General features: G+C 44.2%; 1 protein-coding gene across 1 annotated transcript in view; it reads right to left on the bottom strand.

Moving 5' to 3' along the window:
- Positions 1-25,812, bottom strand: part of LOC124617093 (headcase protein-like) — a 711,612-nt gene that overhangs the window by 498,007 nt on the left and 187,793 nt on the right. Inside the window, exon 2 of the mRNA XM_047145238.1 lies at positions 14,245-14,341. Within this exon, the coding sequence (XP_047001194.1) occupies positions 14,245-14,341 (97 nt within the window). The remainder of the gene's footprint in view (positions 1-14,244; positions 14,342-25,812) is intronic.

Below are 25,812 nucleotides of genomic sequence, written 5' to 3'. Positions count from 1 at the left end.
CAAAATTTGGCAGAGTGCACAACAAAATTGCTGCAGTGGCTTACAACATAGCGACACTTCCACCCACTCAGTATTAAAAATAATGTTTTATTGCAGGCTTTAACTATCCAGGATAGCTACGATAAAAACACAGCAATATTACACGAGCAGGCACGCTATAAATAATGGATACTCATTAAACGTACAGCACGGAATCCACCTGATGGTCAGTAGGAATGTACCTGAATACTGCTCGTTATATATAAACTCCGTAGCAAATAGGATTGACAGAGAAAATAATGACGCAAAAAAAGAGCAGAGCGTAGGTTCATTATGTAAGTATGAAAGCGTCACGGAGATGATCAACCAACTTCAGTGGCAGACGCTGTAAGAGAGGCGTTCTGCATCATGGGTTAGTTAGTGCTAAAAGTTCCGCGAACGTACGTTCCCAGAGGAGTCAACAAATACATTGCTTCCTCCAACACATATCCACGAAGATAAAAATGGAGTGATTAGAGCCAATACGGAGGCTTACCAGCAATAGTTCTTCCCGCGAACTATTCACGACTGGAAAAGGGGAAGTGACAATGACACAGAAGGACCCTCCGTAGCTTGCCGAGTGCAAATATATACTAGTAAAACGCTATTACTTAGCACTCTGTAGCCACACTGATGCTTATTTCGTGCTGGATAGCACGTGACCTTTTGCTATTGCAGAAAGAGGTCAGGTCAGCTCAATAGCCAATAAATATCTCCACCGTCTCCACAGCTGGCAATGGCCCTTCTAACGCCTTGAACTGTTCAGCCGCTGCCTCTCACACAGTACTAGTAGATCAATAAAATGAGGACGACTTCCGGTACCTTGGAATCTAATATCCACGCTCCAAACATTTCTCAACTACCTGTTCTTACGTTACGTAAAAAAAATTATATATATATATATATTCGTTCAAGACTACTGCTGGAGACCGAGCGAGGTGGCGCAGTGGTTAGCACACTGGATTCGCATTGGGAGGACGACGGTTCAATCCTGCGTCCGGCCATCCTGATTTAGGTTTCCCGTGATTTCCCTAAATCGCTCCAGGCAAATGCCGGGATGGTTCCTTTGAAAGGGCACGGCCGACTTCCTTCCCCGTCCTTTCCTAAACCGATGAGACCGATGATCTCGCAGTTTGGTCTCTTCCCCCAAAACAATCCAACTACTGCTGGAGAATTACACAATATCGTACTATGAGTAAAGGGTTCTTTATTAGTAATATCGGTGACGTAATGTATCGTATACTCACCTGCAGTACTATCGGTGACGCAATCTATCGTATATAATAAATGTTTCAAATTTACAACAAATTACACAAATATAGTGTTTAGTCGAACAGAGTTACAAATGTACAACAAAAACAAATGTAAATATATACTTATATTATCATAATTAATAGTGTAAACAAAGGTGAAACTATACGACAGTAGAAGCAAAGGCAATCATAGATTCGAAACAATTAAGGCGCATTATCTCTGGTGTTTCGGCAGGTATTTGCCATGTGTAGCCAGAGTCAGCCTGGACAAATACTGTTCATCACGTCTTTCATGCGACGCCCAGTGTCGACGAGAATCGTCGGTTTGTCTCCCTTCACAAACGAAATGGTTTTTAAAGCGTAAGAAGAAATTTAATATCTGATCTGATGCTATAGCAACGAAAAGAAACATCAAATCCCAGGTGGCGGATAGGGAAAAGCTCATCAGACATGATGGGTACTGAGGAAATAAAATACTCGGGGTCGAACAAAATCAGCACTGCTGCCTTATAGTAGGTAGAGGAATCTACAAAGGCTAAGGGAGGAACACCCCTACAGAAAAAGACCCGGTCCTCCAGATTGGGTGTGGTACGCAGGGCCGATAACCAAGCTCCGGAAAATTCTTATATTACGAATATCTCACATATGCCTCGGATGAAAAATGGACCCCAAAATATTACGACCTTTCAATGGAAATGAAACATGAGTGTTGGAATATGGAATGTACGGACTATGTTTAAAACAGGGCCTTCCGAAGACCCCGCAAACAACTAGGCACTAACAATGTAGCAATAGTAGCAATACAGGCAACACGACTATTACGTCGGAATATACAAGATATGGTTAAGTACACAATATTCGACAGTGGTAAATAAAATGGTCATCACGAATTTGGAGCGGCTTTCTGTGTACTAGATGATATTCTACCTACAGTAACAAAGTTTGAAGCCATTGATGAAAGACTATGCTATCTTATCAGGTCCAAGTGGAAGATAGTAATAGGCGATTTTAATTCAAAAATAGGAAAATAGGATATTTTCAGACCAACTATTGGAAAAGAAAGTCTGCATGAGAAAAGTAATGACAATGCCATTCGGCTGATAAATTTAGCTCCATCAACAAATATGATCATTAGCAGTACTACCTTCCCTCATAAAAGAATACATATGAAACATGGTACTCAAGTGATAAGAAAACAGCAAATCAGATTGATCATGTTCTCATAGATAGCACTCATTCTTTATTTTACGAGCTTTTGAAATCAGATAATGTGAGGAAGTGGGTATGTATCTCTGTATCTACTGCTTAGAGTAGTTACCTGGTATCAGTGTCAGAAACTGCACCTTCGCAGTGGCTACTGGAATAGCAGTATTTTGGTTTTGAAACCACACATTCCATTTCATGCACATATCAATATCTTCTTGTTCTGCACCAAGTGCATCTACATTATATGCTTCACAAAGTTTTGAAGATCTTGCGTACATAAAACTTTTCAATTTCTTCCACTTTTCTTTCTATGTACTGTATCTTCTTGTGCTTCTTACCTTTCCTGAATGTTTAAAGGGGGATGTAGTAGGAGCTTTAGCAGAAATGCTAACAGTCAGTGCATCAACAACTTCACACCAAGGAATATCTGCACTGCCTTTTTCAGTTTCACATTTGGGTGATGGTGATTGTTCAGGTGGAGTTGTCACTAAATTTCTTCATGTACTGAGCATAGCAATTCCTGCACAATGGATGTGATGCTAAAACTGTTACTTGAGAACAAAGATATTTCTGCAATACCTCTGACAGATTTCCAACAACCTTGAAGTGTTTTTTGCTTTTCTTGAACACCACCTTCTTGTGCCTTTTATTCATAGTGCATACACCTCACTCTTTCACTACTGTATTTCCTCACTGACACTATAAACACAGAAAAACAGTTAGTGACGTAGGATCCTTCCGAGGAGCTGAAATGGGGTCAGACCATAATCTAGTAATAAGCACAATGAAAATCAAGCTAAAGGCAGCATCAAAAGTGAAATCTAGACCGGAAAACATGAACAGATTTGATTTGCAAAATGTGATAGGGACAGAAGGAATAATGAAGTACAAAGTTGAAGTTTCAAACCGGTTTGAGGCCTTAAGTAATATGGAAGGAAGCCTTGAAATGACCAGTGATGAATATTGGAATAACGTAAAAGAAGTCATCCTCACAGCTGCAAATAATAACCTGCGGAAAGCTAAGAAAGGCAAGAAGAAATGGTTCGATGAAGAGTGTGAAGAAGCTGAAGACAAGGTTATGAAACTACGGAAAAAATGGTTGCAAACAAATAAGAATCCTGAAACAGAACTTGCCTATCAGCAGGCTCAAAGGCAGGCACACAAAATTAAACGGAAGAAAAAGAAACAATTCCTAAACCACAGGTTGAATCTGTTCATGAATATCATCAAAATAACAACATCCGGAAAATGTATGGTACAATCAACAAAATTAGAAAAGGTTTTAATTACAAAACCAAGGTGACGAAGGATTTAAATGGCAATATGACGATTTTAGCGACAAGCAAGGAGTATTTTGACAACCTACCGAATTGTTCTGATCCAGAAGCACCAATTAATAGTTCCAGCAACAGTCACAACTGTGAGGAAATTCCAGAACCAATATATGAGGAGGTGGTAGAGTATATCAAACGCCTAAAAAATGGTAAAGCAACTGGCAGTGATAGCATCCCAGCTGAGAAACTAAAATATGGAGGAGAAGCACTGCACAGACGTTTATTTCATCTTATACAGATGATCTGGAAAACAGAGAACATTCCAACAGAGTGGAGAGAATCATTAATAGTCCCTATACATAAAAAGGAGACAAAGAAGATCTCAGAAACTATAGAGGGATATCATTAGTCAATACAGGTTATAATATCTTATCTTGTTTACTTATATGCCGCTTAAAACCATATGCAGAAAATATAATTGGGGATTATCAAAATGACTTCCGCAAAAACAGATCCACCACTGACAACATATTTGTAATCAAGTCAATAAATGAATAAGTTTGGCCGGCCGGTGTGGCCGAGCGGTTCTAGGCGCTCCAGTCTGGAACCGCGCGACCGCTACGGTCGCAGGTTCGAATCCTGCCTCGGGCATGGATGTGTGTGTGTGTGTGTGTGTGTGTGTGTGTGTGTGTGTGTGTGTGTGTTTGTGTCCTTATTAGGTTAGTTACGTTTAAGTAGTTCTACGTTCTAGGGGATTGATGACCTCAGATGTTAAGTCCCATAGTGCTCAGAGCCATTTGAACCATTTTTTGAATAAGTTTGGGAATATAAACAAAGCATACATTATCTGTTCATCAATTACGTGAAAGCTTATGATTCTATCCATAGACAAAGGTTGTGGAATCTAATGACTGAATTTGGTTTCCCAATTAAATTGATAAATCCCTCCAAAGTTTGCATGGATGAAAATACAAGCAGGGTTTTACGAAGTCGATTAAAGTCTGATCATTTTAAAAATAAAACTAGGTTGAGACAAGGAGATGCTTTGTCCCTCCTTCTCTTCAATATAGCTTTAGAAAGAGTTGTGAGGAAACTCAAACTGGTACCTGCTGGGATCCTTCAAGAATGCAAAATTAACGTGTTGGCATACGCAGATGACCTAGTGCTCATTGCAAACAGTGAAACAGAGACTAGGCAATTATTTGTGGAGCTTCAGAAGCGTCAAGACTTGGCCTGAAAGTAAATGACGAGAAAACGAAATACATGATAGTTCAAGGAGGTAGAGATCAATGGGATAACCAATCACATCTAATAGTTGGTGAACACAAATTCGAGCGTGTAGAACAGCTCAAATTTCTAGCGTCTGTGATAGATGAACAAAATCAGAGACAGGTAGAAATAAAAGCGAGACTGCAAAATGCTAACCGAGCCTATTATGCAATACAAAATCTCTTAGGGTCTACACTGCTGACTAGAAAAACTAAAATAAAATTATATAATACAATAATTAAATCAGTTCTAATCTATGGGGCAGAAACATGGAGCCCGACGAAAACAGAACACCATCATTTATAAGTGTTGAGAATAAAGTTTATAGAAAAATCTTTGGTCCACATTATGACAATGAATCACAATGCTGGAAGAGAAGACACAACATAGAAATCCATGAGCTATCACAACAACCAGCGATAGTTGTTGTTGTTGTGGTCTTCAGTCCTGAGACTGGTTTGATGCAGCTCTCCATGCTACTCTATCCTGTGCTAGCTTCTTCATCTCCCAGTACTTACTGCAACCTCCATCCTTCTGAATCTGCTTAGTGTATTCATCTCTTGGTCTACCTCTACGATTTTTACCCTCCATGCTGCCTTCCAATGCTAAATTTGTGGTCCCCTGATGCCTCAGAACATGTCCTACCAACCGGTCCCTTCTTCTTGTCAAGTTGTGCCACAAACTCCTCTTCTCCCCAATTCTATTCAATAGCTCCTCTCATTAGTTATGTGATCTCCCCATCTAATCTTCAAGCATTCTTCTGTAGCACCACATTTCGAAAGCTTCTATACTCTTCTTGTCCAGACTACTTATCGTCCATGTTTCACTTCCATACATGGCTACACTCCATACAAATACTTTCAGAAACGACTTCCTGACACTTAAATCTATACTCGATGTCAACAAATTTCTCTTCTTCAGAAACGCTTCCCTTGCCATTGTCAGAATTCTACAAGACTGAATCGGCTGGACATCTGATGATAATGAAAGAAGACCAAATTGTGTTAAGAATTTACAGGGAGAAACCATATGACAAAAGACCAAGGGGGAGACCCTGGAGTACTTGGTGCAATGAAATGGATTGCAATGCGAAAGATTGGGAATAAATAACTGGCAAGAGGCAGCAGAAGAAAGGAGCATCTGGAGGAATGATGTGAGCTCCGAGTTCCTTAGAAGCCTGCTGCTGCTACTACTACTACTACTACTACTACTACTACTACTACTACTACAACTACTAATAATTATACATATTCCCGAGAGGAACCTCTGACTACAGAGATGATAAACACAGCTATACATTTATATGTGTATCTCCGTGAAAAATGATGTTGCGGTACATAAGTGCGCGGTCACATTCCAACGAGGTTTATCAATACACATGAAGGCACTTTTCTCAATCCCAGCACTGCAGTAAACAACTTATTGTCGAGGAATAATTATAAAATGGTTACCCCTCTGTCATTTATCCTAAGGGTGCATTGCATTGAGGTTCTTTTTTTATCGCGACTAGTTTTCACTATGGTACCGGAACTCTGAAGCTACAGTGGGAGCGCAGACGTACAAGTCTGCGATTCGGTGGAGACCTTGATGTTCCCAAATGCGACTCGCACACGCCACTCTTCTCCTGACGACTCGGACGCTGGATGTTTCCCGAGCAGCGCAGCTGGGCCTACACTCGAATACCCACGGATGGCCTACGTGCTTCCCAATCTCTCACGCTCTCCTGCGCACGTTCTCAATAATAATACCGGAGCACCTCATGGCATCTCCAGGGCACGTATCCACCACGTGACGCCGACACGTGGCTTCAGTGGCAACGCCTTTCACAGGATCTGGCGCCTCTGGCATTCTCACACCAGAAAAACTTCTTCTGCAAACATTATTCACAAAATTCCTAGACGGAAATTTCTTAATAAACTGAAATTATCAACTATAATTTCATAGCTTGAGCTTTCGCTAGTACTACTTTATCAACTGGCTTCAACATATGCATGAGAGATTAAACTGCAGATGGAACACAAGCTTAGATTTCTACATCAACGTATCCATCTACACTACTGGCCATTAAAGCTGCTACACCGGAGAAGAAATGAAGATGATAAGCGGGTATTCATTTGCTAATATATTACACTAGGACTGACATGTGATTACATTTTCATGCGATTTGGGTGCATAGATCCTGAGAAATCAATACCCAGAACAACCACCTCTGGCCGTAATAACGGCCTTAATACGCCTGGGCATTGAGTCAAACAGAGCTTGGATGGCGTGTACAGGTACAGCTGCCCATGCAGCTTCAACACGATGCCATAGTTCATCAGGAGTAGTGACTGGCGTATTGTGACGAGCCAGTTGCTCGGCCACCACTGACCAGACGTTTTCAGTTGGTGAGAGATCTGGAGAATGTGCTGGCCAGGGCAGCAGTCGAACATTTTCTGTATCCAGAAGGGCCCGTACAGGACCTGCAACATGCGGTCGTGCATTAACCTGTTGAAATGTAGGGTTTCGCAAAGATCGAATGAAGGGTAGAGCCACGGGTCGTGACACATCTGAAATGTAACGTCCACTGTTCAAAGTGCCGTCAATGTGAACAAGAGCTGACCGAGACGTGTAACCAATGGCACCCCATACCATCACGCCGGGTGATACGCCAGTACGGAGATGACGAATACACACTTCCAATGTGCGTTCACCGCGATGTCGCCAAACACGGATGCGACCATCATGATGCTCTAAACAGAACCTGGATTCATCCGAAAAAATTACGTTTTGCCATTCGTGCACCCAGGTTCGTCGTTGAGTACACCATCGCAGGCGCTCCTGTCTGTGTTGCAGCGTCAAGGGTAACCGCAGCCATGGTCTCCGAGCTGATAGTCCATGCTGCTGTAAACGTCGTCGAACTGTTCGTGCAGATGGTTGTTGTCTTGCAAACGTCCCCGTCTGTTGACTCAGGGATCGAGACGTGGCTGCAAGATCCGTTACAGCCATGCGAATAAGAAGCCTGTCATCTCGACTGCTAGTGTTACGAGGCAGTTGGGATCCGGCACGGCGTTCCGTACTACCCTCCTAAACCCACCGATTCCATATTCTGCTAACAGTCACTGGATCTCGACCAACGCGAGCAGCAATGTCGCGATACGACAAACCGTAATCGCGATAGGTTTGAATCCGACCTTTATCAAAGTAGGAAACGTGATGGTACGCATTTCTCGTCCTTACACGAGGCATCACAACAACGTTTCACCAGGCAACGCCGGTCAACTGCTGTTTGTGTATGAGAAATCGGCTGGAAACTTTCTTCATGTCAGCACGTTGTAGGTGTCGCCACCGGCGCCAACCTTGTGTGAATGCTCTGAAAAGCTAATCATTTGCATATCACAGCATCTTCTTCCTATCGGTTGAATTTCGCGTCTGTAGCACGTCATCTTCGTGGTGTAGCAATTGTAATGGCCAGTAGCGTATATTCTGCATGCAACTTTACGGTGTGCGGGTAGTTTGTGTGGTGACGGCTCGTGGAAGAACGATTGCTCGAGTCTCTTATTTCATCTTCATGATCTTATTCCGTACGTAGGAGGGAGCAGTATAATGCCTGACTCTTCTAGGAACGTTTGTTCTTAGTAAACTAATCTGTGCTGCCGAACGCTTCCCACGCAGTGTTTGCTACTAGAGTTTGCTAGCACTTCTGTGAGGCTTTCGCGCTTACTACATAAACCTGTAAAAAATGCGCTACACTTCTTTGGATCTTTATTTCCTCTATCAATCCTATCCCAGATTGATGAGCAATATTCAGGTATAAGTCGAACGATGGTTCTGTCACCCACCTCCTTTCCAGGTGGACTAAATTTCCAGAGGGTTCATCCAACAGATTTCAGTTTGGCATCTGCCTTAACTGCGATTATTTTTACGTGGTCATTCCATTTTAAATTGCTCTGTGAGCACGGAGGTATTTTATGAATCTGACTACTACTACTCACTGCTCAGCTTCCGCGTAATCGTACAATAACGGGTCTTTCCAGCTACGAGGGGCGTTCTGTAAGTGATGCAACGCATTTTTTTCTCAGCGAATTTCGGTTGGGTTGGGTGGTTTGGGGGAGATCAGACAGCGAGGTCATCGGTCTCATCGGATTAGGGAAGAATGGGGAAGGAAGTCGGCCGTGCCCTTTCAAAGGAACCATCCCGGCATCTGCCTGAAGCGATTTAGGGAAATCACGGAAAACCTAAATCAGGACGGTCGACGCGGGATTGAACCGTCGTCCTCCAGAATCCGAGCCCTGTGAGCTAGCCACTGCGCCACCTCGCTCGGTCAATTTCGGTTGGAAAATGATGAATTTGTAGTGCGACGTCTTGGAATATTCCCGCTTCAGCCCCTATGGTTTCCCGAAGTTCCGATAGGTGGCGGCACTATACTTAACCTTCACAACGGCGTCTGTAACGGAAATGGGTTCCAAGCAGAGCGCTCCCACTGAGTTTCTTTTCCTGGAAAAGAGCAGCATCGCAAATCTTCATACGCCCTTGCAAAACGTCTATGGAGACCTGGCAGTGTACAAACGCACGGTGAGTCGTCGGGCGAGGCGTCTGTCATCATCAAAAAATGGTTCAAATGGCTCTGAGCACTATGGGACTCAACTGCTGTGGTCATAAGCCCCCTAGAACTTAGAACTACTTAAACCTAACTAAGGACATCACACACATCCATGCCCGAGGCAGGATTAGAACCTGCGACCGTAGCGGTCGTGCGGTTCCAGACTGTAGCGCCTTTAACCGCTCGGCCACCCCGGCCGGCGTCTGTCATCATCACAAGGTCGCGCAAACCTGTCCGATCTCCCGCATGCCGCCTGGCCGCACACAGCTGTGACTCTCGCAATGTTGGAAGTTGGAACGTGCGGACACATTCATTCGAGGTGATCAACAGATCACAATCAGACACCTAGTTGCACTACTGGACATTTCTGTTGGCAGTGGTAACACACTCGCCAACCAATTGGGTACTCAATGGTGTGTGTCCGCTGGGTTCCATGCCGCATAACAGAAAACCATAAAGAGCAACAAAGGACCACCTGCCACAATGAAAGATGTACTCCGCTGGAAGCAGTGCGTGGTTGATGGGGAGATTATCGATTCAGCGGCACCTCTGACGTCGACCAGTAGTATGGTACCATGCAGGCACACACGCCCTCCTAGTAAGGTGGCATAAGACCGTGGCATTCAACGGATATTATGTTTAAATAAAGGGTTTTGTAGCCAAAAGAATGGGGAATAATACCGTGTATTGGAATTATGAATAAAACCTACCTGCTTCCACAAAAAAAAATGTGTTGCATTACTTACTGTACGCTCGTCGTATTCATCCACAATACAGGGTGTCCCATTCAAACCTCCCTGATTTCAAAGACCCAGGAAAAACACACACAGTAGATATGACAAAGAAAAATGCACTTCATTGTAGAGCATCTCAAAGAATTTATTTATTTATTTATCATCAATACACCTTTACATGTGAACCGTTTGTGGCACGAAGAATATCGAGACTGTATTCAGTTTCATACCAAGTTCTTTGTAACATTTCCTCTGTTATTGTTGCAATCGCATTAGTGATGCGATGTCGCAACGTAGGAATATCGTCCACTTTGGTCGCATACACGCGGTCATCCACGAATCCCCACATGAAGAAATCAAGCGGCGCGATGTCAGGTGAACGTGGTGGCCAGGCAATGTGTCCTCCGCGCCCGATCCAACGATTAGGAAATTTCCTATCCAGGAACTTGCGAACAGCTGTTGACCAATGCTGCAGAGCTCCATCTTGATGAAAAATGATGATGGGTTGCAAGTCTTGTATCTGAGGGTAAACAAACTGCTCCAATATGTCCAGATACACTGATCCATTCACTGTTTGTTCTGGAAAGAAGAACGGTCCAACAATCCTGTCGTGCATTAGCCCACACCAGACGTTTAGTTTAGGGCTATCACGAACATGTTCAATGACAACGTGCGTATTTTGCGAACCGCAAATCCGAACATTATGCCTATTAAGCCTTCCCGATAGATGAAAGGTTGCCTCATCTGAGAATAAACATCTTTCCAGGAAGCTGGCATCCATATCAATACGCTGCAGCATACCCACAGGAAATTGTTGTCGGCGTGGTTGATGTTGAGATACTGCAGAGAGATTATGGATTTACTCAAGAACTATGACGCATTTCTTGAATTTCTGATCAAACACTAGTGATGAAACTTTCTTCCACCACGAAGACGTGAACAAGCTAACTCTAGGTAAAGCACAATCGCATTGATGTGAATTAGTAACCTTCGGTTAAGACACAGGTTGATGTTCAATCGTTACAATTTAATCAAGAAATGCAATAATGATTTGGGACACACATTTTACAATACGTATACTAGCCTTTTTTCGGCTTGTTCCCGGGTATTTTTTAGATTTTACATGTATTACAGGCTCCGGAATCTCGTTTTCTGGGATTTACCCAGAAAGCAATAAATATCACAGATAGTAAGTTTTTATTTAACGAAATTGGAGTGAGCATAAGGGCGGATACCAGAAATGAGTAAGGAAATCGGTCACTACCTTCTAATAGACACGCTCATAACACACAGCGAGTTGGCACACAAGGCACTGGACTCGCTTTCGGGAGGAATGGAGTCCAAATTTTCGTACGGTCATCCAGAATTAGCTTTTCTGTAGTTTCCTTACATCAATGATGAAAAACTGCAGACGTCACATGAAATACACGGCCTTCAAAATGTTACTTTTCATTCGTAGGCACGCGCGCTTGGTGCTTCGAGGAGCGAGCTGTGATTGGAGCGCAACAGTTTTCTGCAGACTACTAGCAAAGCTACTAAGCGAAGTGGTGCTACAAGTAACAGACATGAGGAAGAAATCAGAAGCCAGCAAGTAGTATAAGTTGTTAGTACAATACTTAAACAGCGGTCACACGTACAGGAGAAAAAGTTATAACAAATCGCAACGAAGCGTGCACAGAGAGAGAGAGAGAGAGAGAGAGAGAGAGAGAGAGAGAGAGAGAGAGAGATACATTCTTTTAACTCGTAGTGGTCAAAAATCACCCAGAAACAAAAATAGTCGTGTATCCTTATTTCCCTTGCTCATCAGATGAATGTCCAAACTCGAAATCTCCTCCAATATTCTTAATTGAGAACCCCTAAGCCCCACTCCCAACCTACTAGAACACTTGGCTGAAAAGACCAAAATGTGTTCCACAGCAGCCAACTTAACTCTCTGGAATATGGAAACACAACTCTCTGCAGTGTGGAAACTGCGCCCCACCGTTAACACTATACTGGGGAGAAAAAAAAACAGCTTGACAGTAACGATGGACCGTGGTACAGCGGTTAATAGTGTCGATTCCTGCTGGTATGGAACTTTCGTGTGAAAATGTATGTTTCCTGTGAGCGACCCCTCTTACGCATTTGGTTTTCCCCTTTCCCTAAACGCAGAGGCGGTGGACGACAATCGGGGCCTAAGCAGAGAGAAATGTGGAGCGGTTCCGGTTGAGTTGCAGCAAACACTGCAGAGCGTAGTATTAACCGACGTGTAACGTGGTTTATCGTACCGCTACTGAAACCAGTTCCGCGGTTTTTTCCAGCGTACTGCCGTCCAACTGCGCAGCTCCGTGACCCATGGTCTCCCTCCTTATATCCACGGCCTTGCGTCATTCCACTCACCGCACTAGGAAAACAAGAGCGTATTATACATACCAAGAGCGGAATATGTGGTATCGTATGCCGGAAAAAATACTGTCGAATTCTTTGCTCGTAAAATATGGAGCTCACAGGAAACCACCCTTGCCCAATATGGTTCCTTCAAATAAAAACTGCTTCTAGCAACAATTCTCCAAACCAGGCTGGGTAAAAAATAGTCATCGACTGACAGTAGTATTTGTACTGAATGCAGTTATTCTTTTCCGACGCCTAACAAGTTAGTAAGGCTCACGACCTAGTGTAAATCTATCCTAATTGACGCCCCTTTGGCCGTTTGCGTCCAGGTTTGTAAGTGTGATAGTTTCGCATGGGTTACGGTAAATAGTGTGAGTGTGTGTGTGTGTGTGTGTGTGTGTGTGTGTGTGTGTGTGTAGTGTCATATTAGTATTGGTGATATGACGATGAGAGAAGACAGAGGATGAATCCCGTGTCGACATACAGCCTGCTCCTACCGAAATGCACCAAGGGGACCGCCGTGTTTCTCATTCCCATCCGACGGACGGATCACCATAAATAAAAGTGATTACAAAGTAGCAACTACGGCTTCCAAGATATACTTATTTTTGATTAGTCATTAATTTCGTCTCTGCAAAGCTAAAACTGTGTTTGATGCGAAACTGCTATGGTGAGGAATTAGTAAATAAAACCTAGGTAAGGGTGACAGAATGAAGATGAAGCATCGTGCAGTGTTCTGTTGTGGTTCTATCTCCAAAGGCAATCTGCAAATAGACTCTGAAAAGCTTAACAGTAATATGTTTCAGCAGATCACGAGGTGTGTGCTCCGGTAATGCAGCACACACTGACTTCAAGATAAGCTGCGTCCTAGTTTGGTAGTCAACGTCATTCTCCACCGTAAACTATGCGTTTTTCAATAACTAAAATGGTGACTGCAAGCATTATATTCGTTGAAAATGAAACTGTATTAAATTTAAATAAAAGAATTCCACGGATTCCTTTCCAGTTGTATGATTTGTTTGTGAATGCAAGTCACATCTTTTTCGCATTCATCAAAAAATCTATTTAGAACCTCTGCATATCAAGGAGAGAAAATTCGAGATTTCGTGACAAATATTGCACGTCATCACAGGACGAAACGTACCACAGGAAACTGGAAAAACCAAAAACGAATAACTTCCCTTCACAATTGTTATGTAGCATTTTCTTTATCACAGACAGATTTAAAGTACCGAACACAACCCTTCATTAAAATAGGTCGCAAATATCATAAGCACCGTGGTCCACGCAGACAGCAATGACAGTTTACTATGGCTGCGTAGGCGGTGTGAAGACGTTATTACACAGGAGCTAATCACAACGTTATGAATGTGTAGCATTTCATTTAGTACAACAATTCTGATGTCTGTTTAGTACTCGTGTTAAGTCCATTCGGCTACGTTAACTGAATACTTGTCGCCCGCGGATTAACCCGTGAATCTGATACGATAATTCCTGGAAACGGTACAGGTGAAAGGAGGGCCCTATTCTGCACTTACCTTGATGTGGTAGGAGTTGAGTTTGTGGCGTGGCAGTGAGTTGAAGGAGCTAAAATCTTGACGCCTGGAGAAGATGCCATTGCCGCCGGCACCCGCCCTGCAAAAACAACAGGAACAATTTATTAACTGGGGACAGTCAAGTACGTAAACACTGTTACGTAAACGGGAAGTGCTTTCACTTCGTAACGGACTACGCTGTAAGAGCGATAATCGCATAAGGATATAGCCACAACGATAAACGTATTATTAAGTTTCTGGGCTTTCCCGTGACACTTTGATTACCCGCATATATCCAATAATTTAGCAAATATAAATGGCACTCTCAGGATACAAATTCAGAGTTACATGAGCACTTAACATACAGTAGTTAATGAGAACTGATTACTTTCATTACAAATATTTCACATACATCGTTATAGCTCTTATTACCGGCCATAAAAATATGCAGCAGGATTATTACTCCAAGATAATAAATCTAATCTTATTTGGAGGTGCAGCTGGAATGTGGAGAACTACCTTAAGGTGGGTGAGTTATGGCCTCTTCATTATATTTATATATAAAATATGTATATGAAATCGAAGCGTAGGAGAAATGACAGTATTTGGCTATGCTAATTGTTGATCTATAATGAGTATTAATGATTGCAGATTCAGTGACAAATATTCACGAACAAGCGGACCAACAGTTTCAGAGAGTTGTCTATGTAGTTTCTCCTCAACACTGCACAATTCTCTAGAAGCAAAGCAAAACAATCACTGATAGCTGCCAGCGTTTTTCATGTAGTGAAATGAGTTACCAGAATAAAGACAGAAACAATTAGTTTCATTATGTAAGCAAATTCAAATTGCCCAGTTCCTATGTTACGTGGAGGTATTTTCAACAGGCATTTACAGGCACATGACTCGATAAATTTATATGAGAATGAATGGTAGCTAGTTTGCACGGTATGGTACATTACACGCAGTTATCTTCGTAACGTTCACAAGGAAACTAATTAAGATGATACTGGATTTTCTGACGACAGCTATTCCTGTCGGATTTGAAACCAATTGTCACTGACAACGCATAACAGTCGTCTCTGGTTCCTTCGACTTGAATAATTTTACGACTATCGTTCTTACACGTGTTAACTGGTTGCGAGTAGTATACTATTCGGTGTAGATACACTATTCCTGGTAGATAACTTCGGCAGTCCGCATCGACACACCAACAAATTACGCATTTCCATTCAAAGAGCGTCCAGGACACGTCCCACACGATAGATTCTTCTGCCATTGTCAAGCATGCTGACCCATTTTGCTGCACTGATTCCATACAACCGACTGGCACACTTGCAACACTCATTACCATTACTTACTTCAATGATGGTGGCTAACATGTCATCCAACGCTCGTTTAAGAGCGTAAGTAGTATTTCGTCTTCTGAGCCTATGACGAAATGATGGAGTACACCTCCTGATCATCAGATTGTCCCAAACTGCAAGAGTATAACACAAACCTTATGTGAGTGTCGTACTGAGCGAGGTCACGAGATTCTGTAGTTGAAACTGACCTACAGATGAGGATGACAGGCCTCGTTCCTCGACAGAAGAAGCTTTGGTTCAAATGGCTCTGAGCACTATGGCAAATAGTTATAGATACATAGCAACAGTTTTGACCATGTTGTCTATGGAATTTATCACACATTAGTTACTGAACTGCACTGTGAACATAAATTTCTTTTCTTTTTCTCTGTTAAGAGAGGGAAAGGAAAGGAACATACTTTACTTGCAATGGCCACATTATCCAATGTACAATGACAGTTAATCATATGTTACATACATAGAAATACAGAAAAAATGAAATGGTTCACGTAATTAGAAAAAAAGATTTTGTAAACCATTACAGTAAGCTATTCAACTTCCATTACTTAACTTGAAGACCCCTCAATTCCGAAGTTGGAGGACTAGCTGATGGTTTAGCCTTTATGGAAACTTGAGATAACCTTGTACATGCTTTCTTATGCATAAACCAATGGAGACGTTGACATTCTCTGTCACAATACTGAACTGCTTTACATTTAGAGCACTTCTTTGTCGCTCCTTCTTCACCACATGTTGAGCAGCAATGGGTGCCACTGTCTAAAAAGCCCCTTTGCCCATTGAGGTCATCAGTCCCCTAGGACTTAGAACTACTTAAACCTAACTAACCTAAGGATACCACACACATCCATGCCAGAGGCAGGATTCGAACCTGCGACCGTAGCAGTCGCGCGGTTCCGGACTCAAGCATCTAGAACCGCTCGGCCATCGCGGCCGGCGTAAATCAGTCTTGAAAAAATGTTTCATGAAAGCAAAATGAGATGCAGCGGTCATAGTTGCACAGGCTATCCCACGGGAACTGTTCAGTATTCGTGGATATGACAGGAACGGTCATTCGAAGCAAAGAAGTCTGGTAAACATGGGCTCTAAAGAGCTTAAGAGCTTAAGACCTTAAGAGCTATGAGCACTTCATCTTCTATGCTGTGAAATATACACTCCTGGAAATGGAAAAAAGAACACAATGACACCGGTGTGTCAGACCCACCATACTTGCTCCGGACACTGCGAGAGGGCTGTACAAGCAATGATCACACGCACGGCACAGCGGACACACCAGGAACCGCGGCGTTGGCCGTCGAATGGCGCTAGCTGCGCAGCATTTGTGCACCGCCGCCGTCAGTGTCAGCCAGTTTGCCTTGGCATACGGAGCTCCATCGCAGTCTTTAACACTGCTAGCATGCCGCCGACAGCGTGGACGTGAACCGTTTGTGCAGTTGACGGACTTTGAGCGAGGGCGTATAGTGGGCATGCGGGAGGCCGGGTGGACGTACCGCCGAATTGCTCAACACGTGGGGCGTGAGGTCTCCACAGTACATCGATGTTGTCGCCAGTGGTCGGCGGAAGGTGCACGTGCCCGTCGACCTGGGACCGGACCGCAGCGACGCACGGATGCACGCCAAGACCGTAGGATCCTACGCAGTGCCGTAGGGGACCGCACCGCCACTTCCCAGCAAATTAGGGACACTGTTGCTCCTGGGGTATCGGCGAGGACCATTCGCAACCGTCTCCATGAAGCTGGGCTATGGTCCCGCACACCGTTAGGCCGTCTTCCGCTCACGCCCCAACATCGTGCAGCCCGCCTCCAGTGGTGTCGCGACAGGCGTGAATGGAGGGACGAATGGAGACGTGTCGTCTTCAGCGATGAGAGTCGCTTCTGCCTTGGTGCCAATGATGGTCGTATGCGTGTTTGGCGCCGTGCAGGAGAGCGCCACAATCAGGACTGCATACGACCGAGGCACACAGGGCCAACACCCGGCATCAAGGTGTGGGGAGCGATCTCCTACACTGGCCGTACACCACTGGTGATCGTCGAGGGGACACTGAATAGTGCACGGTACATCCAAACCGTCATCGAACCCATCGTTCTACCATTCCTAGACCGGCAAGGGAACTTGCTGTTCCAACAGGACAATGCACGTCCGCATGTATCCCGTGCCACCCAACGTGCTCTAGAAGGTGTAAGTCAACTACCCTGGCCAGCAAGATCTCCGGATCTGTCCCCCATTGAGCATGTTTGGGACTGGATGAAGCGTCGTCTCACGCGGTCTGCACGTCCAGCACGAACGCTGGTCCAACTGAGGCGCCAGGTGGAAATGGCATGGCAAGCCGTTCCACAGGACTACATCCAGCATCTCTACGATCGTCTCCATGGGAGAATAGCAGCCTGCATTGCTGCGAAAGGTGGATATACACTGTACTAGTGCCGACATTGTGCATGCTCTGTTGCCTGTGTCTATGTGCCTGTGGTTCTGTCAGTGTGATCATGTGATGTATCTGACCCCAGGAAAGTGTCAATAAAGTTTCCCCTTCCTGGGACAATGAATTCGCGGTGTTCTTGTTTCAATTTCCAGGAGTGTATGTCTTCTACTGCAAACTCTTTTCTTTCCATATTTTGGGAGGAAGTAGTATGTATCAGCACAAGAAACAATTGTTCAGTAAACATCCGCTGTAAAATGCATATCTTGAAAGCGATGTACAGTTGTTCATCTTCGCTACGGTGAAACACATCTCTCCACTGAGCTCAGAGCGGTAAAGTTATGCATTTTAGAGTCCCATTTTATTTGTTTACTACACAACGTTGTTTTGTTTTGGCACATACTTCCTCCTCACAAGATATTGAAGGCAAAGATCTCGAATTAGAAGAGACCTGGTTCACAGTATCGAAGATGAAGAAGTGCTCACAACTCTTAAAGTATGAATTTTAGAACACATGTTTACTGTACGTTTCTGTTTAGAATTATTGTTCCTCTCACTTTATTGAGTATTAACCATTCCTAGTGAGGCATCAAGGCTAATTTAATAGTATGTTTGTCTAGGCCATAAATATTTTATTAATTTACTGTCACTGTTCTGCCACTGGTCATCTTCAAAATGATATGAAATAAATTGATACAAAGAATCCCGTCAGTTTATTTGTTTGTGTCTTGGGGACTCAAGGTCGCGAAACAGCTGAGATCATAATTGCCCAATCTTGGCTTAATATGGGCCATTTTGCAGGGTAAGCGTTCTGTGGAGAGGAGCATAACGGTATTAGCAGGTGGGTAAATATTATACCGAATAAGGATAATGAGCTTGGTACTGTACACGAGAAAAAAAAAACATACAGGAAAGGTAATGCGAAAAATTACGTTAACCCTCGTTTTTAAGGGGCCGTATGGTAAGAGTCTTTAAGGACAACCGGTGGCCACGATCGAATATTAAATATGCTTCGTCACGTTCATGTGGCGAGTACAGAGCAGAACGTGTTATAAAGGCTCTGCTGTAACTGCTAACACCTCGGATAGTTCTGATGACACACATCAAAGCGTAAGGGGTTGGAAAGTGGCGCACCGCCATGGTCATTAAATTGAAAGGGATCGCCGCTCAACCGACCTCGATGGCTGGAAGACAGTGTCCTATACGTAGTATAGTTCAGATCATATCGTCGTGACGAGATGGGACTAGATGATGGTTCAAATGGCTCTGAGCACTATGCGACTTAACTTCTGAGGTCATCAGTCGCCTAGAACTTAGAACTAGTTAAACCTAACTAATCTAAGGACATCACACACATCCATGCCCGGGGCAGGCCTCGAACGTGCGACCGTAGCGGTCGCGCGGTTCCAGACTGTAGCGCCTAGAACCGCTCGGCCACCTAGGCCGGCTTGTCTGTACAAATCGTAATTGTAAAAGTCACTTTTGTAACGACAATACTGAGAATGTACTTAATATCAATATAGTTCAAGTCCGTTTGAAGATGGCCACTGGTCAAAGCGAGCCAGAAAATGAATACACTATATGTGGACCAGACGAACGTACAATTACAAAGGGCGTTTAGTAAATAACGCAACACAATTTTTTCCGAAAGCAGATTGTTATCATTCCGGACTCCACACACCATATTCTTCCCCACTCTTTTTGCTACAAAACTCCATTTTGCAACGTAACCTCCGTTCAATGCGACCGCCTTACGCCACGTTACTGGGAGGGCCTGTATGCACGCAAGGTACCACTCTACTAGTCGACGTCCGAGCCAACGCCTTGCTGCATCAAAAACGTCACCATCATTCATGTGCTGCTTTCGGCGAAGTGCCCCCGTGCACTCCACGTCATGGACGTGGGACGGTGCGAGATCCGGGATGTACAGTGGATAAAGAAAAACAGACCAATGAAGTTTTGTGAGCTGCTCTCTGGTCCGCAGACTCGTGTGAGGTCTTAGGCTGTCATGGAGAAGTTTGCATTTTTGACGTGACCACCATGCTGAAGCGGTTTCCTCATTTTGCTGAGACTAGCACGATATACTTCATCATAAGGGAGGACATCAAACAGAATAACTCCTTCAGAATCACAGAAGCTCGTCGCCATGATTTCACCAGCTGAAGGTGCGGTTTTCAGATTTTTCTTCGGAGGGGAGCTGGTGTGACGCCACTACTCCGTGTATTCGAGGTGTTTGATTGTGATCCGTCGATCACTTCCAATGCGAGTGTCCGCACTTTCCAACACTACAGGAGTTACAGCTCCGTTGCCGCCGGCCGGCCGGCAGGCGAGAGGTCGGACAGAATGAGATTTTTACTCTGCAGTGGAGTGTGCGCTGATATGAAACTTCCTGGCAGATTAAAACTGTGTGCCGGGCCGAGACTCGAACTCGGGACCTTTGCCTTTCGCGGGCAAGTGGTCTACCAACTGAGCTACCCAAGCACGACTCACGCCCCGTCCTCACAGCTTTACTTCTGCCAGTACCTTGTCTCCTACCTTCCAAACTTTACAGAAGCTCTCCCGCGAACCTTGCAGAACTAGCACTCCTGAAAGAAAGGATATTGCGGAGACATGGCTTAGCCACAGCCTGGGGGATGTTTCTTGAATGAGATTTTCACTCTACAGCGGAGTGTGCGCTGATATGAAGCTTCCTGGCAGATTAAAACTGTGTGCCCGACCGAGACTCGAACTCGGGACCTTTGCCTTTCGCTGGCAAGTGCTCTACCAACTGAGCTACCCAAGAACGACTCACGCCCCGTCCTCACAGCTTTACTTCTGCCAGTACCTCGTCTCCTACCTTCCAAACTTTACAGAAGCTCTCCTGCGAACCTTGCAGAACTAGCACTCCTGAAAAAAAGGATATTGCGGAGACATGGCTTAGCCACAGCCTGGGGGGATGTTTCCAGAATGAGTTGGTAGAGCACTTGCCCGCGAAAGGCAAAGGTCCCGAGTTCGAGTCTCGGCCCGGCACACAGTTTTAATCTGCCAGGAAGTTTCAGGTCAACAGGTTTGCGCGACCGTGTTTCGATGATGACATACATCTCGCTCAACGACCCACCGTCATCTTGTTTACTGCCAGGTCTCCGTGGACATTCTACAAGCGCCTATGAACATCTGCGATGCTCTGGTTTTTCGCCGAACTATACTCAATGATGGGAACGCACCTATCGGAACTTCATGACACTACAGGGCCTGAAGCGAGAATATTTCACATGTCCCAGGGCGAATTCTGTATTTCTTTTTTCCCCAACCAAAATCGCCCCTCGTAAATGACATAAACACTGAAACATGCGGAATTCAATATAGGAAAGCGAAGGTGTCTTCGAGGGGAGGTATTCTAAGAGCTTACGGGGCCTCCCGCTCTTGAAAAACGGGCGAAACTGCACTAGTATGGCAAGGTTTCGTCCCAGGAGCCAACGCCAAGCCCGTTCGCCTTTCAGGAGCCGCTGTCAGCTGTCGCCAACTGTTCTGCACGTCTTGCCCTCCACGTGTTTTGGTAGCCAGGAGCAGTGGCTGGACTCGGCTGGCTGCGTGCGGCCCACGGCCCACGCGGCGCGCGTGGGCGACCCGCAGGCCGGGGCGCGCCGGGCAGACGTGCGCCTCAATAATTCAGCGCTGACCGGCTTCTCGCCGCAGCGCACTCCCTCGGGACCAGCCTGTCTCGCGCCGGACTGACTCGCGACGCACCGCCGTCATTACTGGCCGAAAGGGCAGCGGCCTGCGCTGCCGCCGCCTACCCACTACGACTTCACGCGATAGCTTCTCCGCGTTACGCTGAAGTCACCGTAATCAGCACCAAAAAGACTTTTCTAGAATTTTTCACGAATGACGTCGGCTCAGTAACACAAGTTCGTCGCGCGCACGGATGATCAGTGAACCTCCCCATCGCACCCCCCTCAGATTTAGTTATTAGTTGGCACAGTGGATACGCCTTGAAAAACTGAACACAGATCAATCGAGAAAACAGGAAGAAGTTGTGTGGAACTATTAAAAAAAATAAGCAAAATATACAAACTGAGTAGTCCATGGGCAAAATAGGCCAACATCAAGGATAGTGTGAGCTCAGGAACGCCGTGGTCCTGTGGTTAGCGTGAGCAGCTGCGGAATGAGAGGTCCTTGGTTCAAGTCTTCCCTCGAGTGAAAAGTTTACTTTCTTTATTTTCGCAAAATTATGATCTGTCCGTTCGTTAATTGACGTCTCTGTTCACTGTAATAGGTTTAGTGTCTGTGTTTTGCGACCGCCCACCGCAAAACCACGAAAGGACGTGCCTCTCCAATGGGAACCGAAAACATTTGATCGCAAGGTCATAGGTCAATCGATTCCTTCACAAGAAAACACGTCTGATGTATTCTATACGACACTGGTGACGGCATGTGCGTTACATGACAAGAATATGTTGTCGACCCACCTAATTTGTACACTTGGCGAATGGGTAAAAAGATTCTTCTACCTTGCCCGATTTAGGTTTGCTTGTGGATGTGATAATCACTACCAAAAAAGTAATGAAAACATAAGGGTTTGTCACATAAACTGCAACAAATGAATGCAACAGTTTCACAGTCGCACAGTTTTCCCTGTGCTCTGTCAAAACATATGTTTTTTATGTTTTCAAATTTTTCCGTGTGTAGACAGTCAAATCCTGCATATGTCCAAGCAAATCTGAACATGTCCTGGAATTTTGGAGGGCGAAGTTGATTAAGTGTGAGTTCCTAAATTTGATAATTGTCTGAAAATAAAAAATTAAACTTTTAACTCGAGGGAAGACTTGAACCAAGGACCTCTCGTTCCGCAGCTGCTCACGCTAACCACGGGACCACGGCGCTCCTGAGCTTATACTATCCTTGATGTTGCCTATCTTTCGCATGGACTACTCAGTTTGTATATTTTGCTTATTTTATATCCACACTACTTCTTCCTGTTTTCTCGATTGATCTGTGTTCAGTTTTTCAAGGCCTATCCACTGTGCCAACTTATAACTAAATCTGAGGGGGGTGCGATGGGGAGGTTCCCTTGTTAGAGAGCCTGTATACAGAGAGAGTGGCCATAGGTGAAGTTGCCCGTGGTTGGTTGATTAGCTTTGGCGCCATTTTTCTGCCAAACGTCTCTCGCGCTTCCTATGTTCGCCGTCCTTTTGAGTTGAATTGAAGTTCAGAGGACTTTTGGAAACGATTAAAAGGTATTTGAATTATTGAGAGACTTGTTATGCATGCATGTTCGATTTAGTTGTATAACGTTTTTAGTACGTAATTAGCGTTTGCGATCTTAAATACGAGTTGAAATAATGAAGCGTTTTGTGATGAAGTCGGTAGGCCTACATGTTTGAAGTAAACACGTTAGCAATTGTACTGTATTGTTTTTGACATCTGTAATTCGTTCTGCAGACGTTGGTAAACGATGCCAGGTTGTGCTGCATTTGGTTGTTCCAATAGACGCGAAGGTGGATTTCGCGTTAGCATTTCCACGCACTGAAGAAAGACCAAAGTAGTGGGCAGTATTTATTTAGTTACGCCTATAAAAACGTTTGGTTCTTCACTTTGCTCAGAGAACTCTCAAAAGGTGTCAGTTTTTTTTTAAATATTTTTAGTCACGCGAAAAGGGGAGGCCTATTACAATTTACTGCATTTATAAGCTCTTATTTCTTTAACAGTTCGTGCATACTGGTAGCATCACAAGCTTTGCTGAAGCCAATATCTGACAGTCCTTGCTGGAAACGGGAAGTTACTGTAATTGTTGTGCCATGCTCATTCGACTTTATAGCGTCAAACTTTATTTCGTTCCGAATCAGAACACTAGGCATTATTTTGGTTTCAGTATTATTGCCTGACTGTTGACGCAGGCAAGTTGTAAGCACGTTTTCAGCAGTTGTCGTGGTTGCTGAAACATTATTCGTAGTAAATAATTGTAGGTACTCTTGAAGACAGTTTTTAATAGGCCTACTTACTGTGAAGTAGAAGGGATACGGTAGTTTTCTTGATATATTTGGTCGTTATTACAGCAGCCTACATTTAACATTGCCTGATTTTTGTAATCTTTTTCGTTTGTCATCTACTATGAAAGAAAGTCGTAAGCAGTTGTTTACTTGTGACATGCAAAACGTTTGAAGACGTGACAAGAAGTACTAACACGTCTCACACTTTTTGCATGTCACAAGGAAACAACTGCTTACGACTTTCATTCATCTGACGAAATACAGGTACGTTAAATCTTTAGTGTTATGCACTTCCGATACAAAACAAACGCTATACACTATATTTTTTTTATTTACGTTACTTTCATTGCAATATGTCTAGTGAACGAACTTTAAAGGAGATAAATGCAAGTAACGAATAATTTTTACAGCCACTGTATTAAATTTTCCTGTGCTGTACGTAGTAGGCTACTATAAGTATATTATAGCTCTAAAGAAAGGCATTCAACGAAAAATTTCGCCATATTGTCTTGCGCTTCTGATTCGGTGAGTGTGTACTCCACTACTGACCATTCAAAAGTCCCGCCCGCAGTTTAGCAGAAAAATGGCCGCCGAATCGTCCGGTTGGCCACTCTCTCCCTATACAGGCTCTCTACCTTTTCTCGTCGTTTTTCTTGTGTTCTTCAGCCCTAACGCTGTTTTGATGCAGTACTACTCGACTACGGTATTATTTCACTCCGCCTCCCGCGGCCGCTATCAGAAACACGCTGTAGCATTACAGTAAACATGTACAGCGATGACTCAGGAAAGCGGATCGCAATGTGAATTACTACACAGTTGTGCATATACACTGACGCGCCAAAGAAATTAGTACAGGAATGAGTATTCATATACAGAGATATGTAAACAGGCAGAATACAGCGCTGCGGTCGGCAACGTCTATATAAGTTAACGAGTGTCTGGCGCAGTTGTTAGATCGCTTACTGCTGCTACAATAGCAGATTATCAAGATTTAGCCGGCCGAGGTGGCCGAGCGGTTCTAGGCGCTACAGTCTGGAACCGCGCGATCGCTACGGTAGCAGGTTCGAATCCTGCCTCGGGCATGGATGTGTGTGATGTCCTCAGGTTAGTTAGGTTTAAGTAGTTCTAAGTTCTAGGGGACTGATGACCTCAGATGTTAAGTCCCATATTGCTCAGAGCCATTTGAACCATTGAGCTGAAGCTTAAGTAGTGACACTGTGTCAAGTGTATGTATATACAGCTGACGTCCTTCCAGAAGGATGGGCTATTTTTAAAAAACTATGCAAATAAAAAGTGTAAAACTAGTACTATAAATGATGAATCAAAGTTTTCAATTAAACTGAAAACAAAAAACCGTTCAGCCTTATTTGGGTTAAGTAGTCACTCTCCCGCGCTCCAAAAGGAAATACTTATACGAGGGTTGGAACTTAAATAGTGGCAACTATTTATTCACAACAGATACAAAAGAGTCACATATTTGCACCTGTTACTGTCTTCCAAAGTAGTCACCAGCGTTGTGTAGAACCCGGCCAACGATGTGGAAGGCGTAGTATACCGTTATCAGAGCCTGTTCTGTTCATGGTGCGAACGGAGCGGTCTACTACCTGTCGAATTTCTGAAGCGAATGCCACGAAGTGGTTCCCTCATCTTCGGAATCAAATCAAAGTCACAAGGACTTAAGTTCGGGGAGTATGGTGGATGGTACAGTATTTCCCAGTCCTATCGACCGGACACAGCAGCCACAGTTTGCGCTGTATGCGCCCGCGCATTGTCGTGCAAAATGATGGCTGGGTTGCTCAAAGAGTGTCGCCGCTTCTTTCGCA

This window comes from Schistocerca americana, chromosome 1 (genome assembly GCF_021461395.2).
Source record: "Schistocerca americana isolate TAMUIC-IGC-003095 chromosome 1, iqSchAmer2.1, whole genome shotgun sequence".
Taxonomy (NCBI): domain Eukaryota; kingdom Metazoa; phylum Arthropoda; class Insecta; order Orthoptera; family Acrididae; genus Schistocerca; species Schistocerca americana.
The sequence above is the reverse complement of the archived record's forward strand: the minus strand, read 5'-3'. Positions and strand labels throughout refer to the sequence as shown.